This window comes from Sinocyclocheilus anshuiensis, unplaced genomic scaffold (assembly GCF_001515605.1).
Source record: "Sinocyclocheilus anshuiensis isolate Anshui unplaced genomic scaffold, SAMN03320099.WGS_v1.1 scaffold94, whole genome shotgun sequence".
Taxonomy (NCBI): Eukaryota; Metazoa; Chordata; class Actinopteri; order Cypriniformes; family Cyprinidae; genus Sinocyclocheilus; species Sinocyclocheilus anshuiensis.
Window position 1 is genome coordinate 162,540 of NW_015546049.1, and position 4,791 is coordinate 167,330.

General features: G+C 34.7%; 1 protein-coding gene across 2 annotated transcripts in view; it reads left to right on the forward strand.

Moving 5' to 3' along the window:
- The window catches only part of LOC107699090 (vacuolar protein sorting-associated protein 8 homolog), a 124,155-nt gene that overhangs the window by 6,300 nt on the left and 113,064 nt on the right, over positions 1-4,791 (forward strand). For both annotated transcript variants that reach the window (XM_016500255.1, XM_016500256.1), the window contains 4 exons: positions 639-792; positions 2,563-2,622; positions 3,885-3,992; positions 4,285-4,365. In XM_016500255.1, the coding sequence (XP_016355741.1) occupies positions 639-792; positions 2,563-2,622; positions 3,885-3,992; positions 4,285-4,365 (403 nt within the window). The remainder of the gene's footprint in view (positions 1-638; positions 793-2,562; positions 2,623-3,884; positions 3,993-4,284; positions 4,366-4,791) is intronic.

A 4,791-nucleotide genomic window follows, 5' to 3' on the forward strand; every position in this document is an offset into this window, starting at 1 on the left:
AAAACATATCCACTTAATAAATCAACTTAAATGAACAAATTTAAGTAGTTAGTTATCCTTAAAATATCTACTAAGAAAAAACATTTATGATTTAACATTTCCCTATATTCTAGTATTGCTCCATTCATCTTGTCTGTTGATTAAAAAAAAATGTCTTGCTCCCGTTCTTAACCGTCTTTTTCCTGTTCTTTTACTTTCTTTCTTGCATTTTTTTTGCTATTCCATTCTGAAATACATTTCATTAAAAATCATGTAAATATACTGAATTATGAACACAGTCCAACTTTGCCAATATGGTATACCCACTCTATTGCAGCATTATGAATTCTTATATTGAACAATTACTAACACTCACTTTTTTGTGTTATATTTTACCTGACATTTCTTATTCATTTTTCTTACCATTGCTTCGCTTACCTATGGCAGAGAATAGAGCTCTGTCACACCCCTCAACTTAATCACTCAAACTCCAAGAGATTCCAACAGAAACCTAATTATCTGAATCTGTATCAATTGATGAATTCTGTTACGACTCTAGTCTTACCTGACAGGTATCTATCATTCACTGCGGTAATGCTGGGTCTCTGTTACAGAGGTTCTGGATTATGAATGTGCTGACATTCTCTCTCTCTATCTAGGAGGGTGATGGGAATGAGGACATGTGAATCCAGGTGTTTATTCAGTGGTTCTAAAGGTGAGGTTTGTTGTGTTGAGCCTCTACATGCTGGACCTGAACTGAAAGATCATCCCATTACCCACTACTCCCTGCTGGCTATGGCCTCACTCACCAAGGTATACTCATACATTCAGTACTGTCTACTGCTGACTACTCACTCCCTAAAAGTCTAGAGGTGTCACAATATCACCGTTTTCGTTCAGACCGAACATGCACAGTAATTTATTAGGCTGAAATGTGGTGTGTATGTTTTAATAAAACTTTCAGATTTTTGTCAAAACACCTTTATTATTTGAACTGTAAAGTTGTTTAAATCATATGTTTTTACAGTCATTTTACATATTAAGATGTTCCCATAGACATTGGTGTTGTTTCAAAAGATTTTGGGAAATGTTTGATTTTTGGCTTTAGGTGGTTCCCATACAAGCAGCACATAATCAAATATGCTTTTGTAGTCACACCAGTGTGACCAAAATGTAGTTGCACTGGTAGGAAATTTGCAAAATTTGGACCATTTAGTTGCAGTCTGCAGCCCTGGTTCACTTGCAATGAGAATAAAAATGTTTTGCGCCAAATTAAATCTCTTGAGAAAAAAAATAAATAAATATATATATATATTGTGCACTTAATGGCTAGGCATTTCTCATATTTGGCCAAGTGTTTGTTTCATGTGTTTGACTGTCAAATAATACCTCTGCTGCTCTACAATTCCAATTCCAAAACTGTAAATTTTCCTATTCAGCCTGACTAAGCATCTTGATGGGTCTATGCAATTCAGGGCAAGATTGATACATTTAATTCTTTGATTTTTGCTTGTTTTTGTATGATAAACAATTTATGTGGTGATGGGTTTTCTGTTAATGTAACATTTGGGTCTTTGAGCGAATGGATGGATGGAAGGATTTGTTTGTGGTGTGGACTCGCTATTATCTTAGAGTTGGAGCATTTTATTTTAAACTTATTGTTCATAGTTGTCATTCTTCATGTGAATGGGGCTAAAAGGTCTATGGCCAATGGACTTATTAACAGTTTCTCTTTTAACTTCATTCAGGAAGAAAACTCATTTGTCCATAACTGCCATTCCACATTGGTTTCAAGTACAAGTAACATTTGAAATAACATGTAACAACAGTGAAAAACGAGCAGACCAAATGAAGTACTGTAAAAAGCAGTTGCTGGCATAATACGATTGTTTAATATATTTATATATTTTTAATATATCTTGATCAATATATGAAGAGTTCAGATGCAAAAGCCTCTAAGTGCCATCTGAAAATTTCTTCTAAAATTAGCATTTTTATCAGGCTCCTATGTTTAGGTTCAGTAATTTTACTTTAATTTCAATGAATAGGTCCTTTTCTATGCCATTAAAGTGAAATAAATGAACATAAATATAGGAGTCTGATAAAAATACAAATTTTAGATGAAAATTTCAGATGGCACTTAGAGGCTTTTGCATCTGAACTCTATTTTAATATATCGTAATGCATTTCTGGATCATGTGACACTGAAGACTGGAGTAATGGCTGCTTAAAATTCAGTTTTGCATCACCGGAATAAATTACATTTTAAAATATATTCAAACAGAAGAGTTATTTTAAATGGTAATAATATTTCACAGATTGACTGTTTTACTGACTTTTTCATTACATAATTGTAGCCTTCTTGAGCATAAGAGACTTCTTTCACTATCACTATATGTCACTGTATCACTGCATTAAATGGGGTGTTTTATGTGTGTAAACTAACAGTATTGTCAGATGGGTTATATCTTGTGAATTGCTTGTTTGTTTGGGGCACCAGTCAGCTACTAGCATCCGAACACACTCAATTGGTTTCTGTTTGACTGCAGTTTTATTCAGCCTCTCAACTCTTTATTTTGACAGATTCTGCTGATAGGACTGAAGCCTTCACTCAAAGTGTGGATGACTTTTCCCTACGGCAAGGTGCAGTACACACTTTCATTCTCAGTGTTCATGTGTGCTTATCCAACAGCCATTGACACGGCATCTAACAGATAAACTTACAACCTCTGTATTTAAGATTTATGTTATCATTTGTTTTCACAGCATGTACATGATTGACTGCATCTAGTGTTTTTCCTCTCTTCAACAGTATACAAGTTCATACATTTATGTACCTTAACTAACAATACTCAGTCCTGATCTCAGTGTCACCACGCATATGTTAAAGGGATCGTTTACCCCCTAAAAAAATCAAAATTCTATCATCATTTACTCACTGTCATGTTGTTCCAAACCCATTAGACTTTCGTTCATCTTCAAAATCACAACTGTACTTCTAGTGCAGCCATTGATCATCATGCTTTTTAAATGTATTATAAAGAGATGTTTTGTTGAATTTAGTTCTGTTGCAGTTCTATTGCATTTGCTGACATGTTTTTAATTTAAAGTGGCATGAATTCATAATTTTATCTCATTTATTCCCTCAGTTCATGTTACTGGTATTACTGTGAATAATTGACCAGTGCACATACATTTGCATTTTATGCAGAAATACATCACAATATGGAAGTCAGTCCTAACTTTTGTTTTATGCTGACTTTAGAACAGATTATCTGTAAATGATTATTCACAATTATTGTAAAAAAAAAAAAAAATCATTAATCATACATTTGCTTTTATTGGAAGTTACATTTAAATTCCACGCAACTCACACATAGAGCTTCATAGTAAGATGCCATTAAACCTTTTTGTTCAAAATGAAGCAAGCTACCTATTAAGATTGCTGCAAACCTCTAAACAAAAGTTCTGAAGTGATTGTTGACCTGGATTCATTTGGTCTATTGTCACCTTTATGCCTGTGTGGAGGTTGTTCTCTTCAATTAAATTGAGCTAAATTGCATTAATTTAGCACAGAGCACATGGACCAGCTGCCCATTAGCACGCAGATATCACTAAATTTTGCCTCACATGATTGATTTGGGTTATGATGGAGTTCTGAGGTGCCTGCAAACATTTTCATGGCATCTTCTCATAGGAAAAGTCACTGTAATGAATAGTGATGATTATTTCTGCTGGTAGGAAAAGATGGCAGTTAAGTGCGAAGTCCAAAATGCACCAGCAAGAGTGGCAATAAGAACATATCGTGCGAACAAAGACATAGCAGGATACCTGCGTCTTTGGTCTGGACTCTAATCATTGCAGATCTAAATATCTCATACGTTTTTAAATGTTTTTGGATGCAGACGGATCCTGCGAGTGTTCCCTTGCTGGCTTGGCAGTTTGTGGCAGTACAGAAAACAATCAACCCCGTTCTTGCCTTCTGTAGAGGAGACACCATCCACTACCTGCTGGTCTGTTTGAGCAACACTGTTTTAAAAGTCATAAACAGAATGTAGACTTAAAGGTGAAATGTGGCATTTCTATTCTGTTTGAACGTCCCTAGTCGCCAGACACACCAACAGCATGAGTTTGGGGAGGGATAACGCTAGAAACAAAGACATTTATGATATTTATGAATGGTTGAAAGTTGTTAGAAAACCAGTCATAAATCTGTTTAGTTCTATCAGTGGAACAGAAATGATATACTTCACCTTTAAATAAGGTCATGCAGTAATCAAACCACTCTATTGTTTTGGTGCTCAGGTTAAAAAAGATGAGTTTGGCATCATCCATGTCATCAAACAGAGACAGCTTCAACTCAACTGTGACCTCATCAGTCTGAGCGTGAGTCAGACCCTCACTAGCAATCATATGAGTTTGATTACCTTTATGGCACCGTGTGCTAGTGTTGTTTTTGGCGGCCTGTTTTAATTTTAGTTTTAGTCTAGTCTTTGTGTGAAGCTGTCATTTTAGTTTTTATTAGTTTTAGTCACGTTCATACTCTTTTTAGTCTAGTCAAGTTTTAGTCAACTAAAAGTCTGAGCATTTTAGTCTTATTTTAGTCAGAATTATCCATGACTATTTTCGTCTAGTTTTAGTCGACGAAAACTGATGACATTTTAGTCTAGTTTTAGTCGACGAAAACTGATGACATTTAGTCTAGTTTTAGTCAATGAAAATTGTATTTTAGTCTCTTTTTAGAAATGCAATTCTATTTAACCCAGTCAATATAGTATAAGTACCTAGTAGTATAGACGAAACCAAAATTTT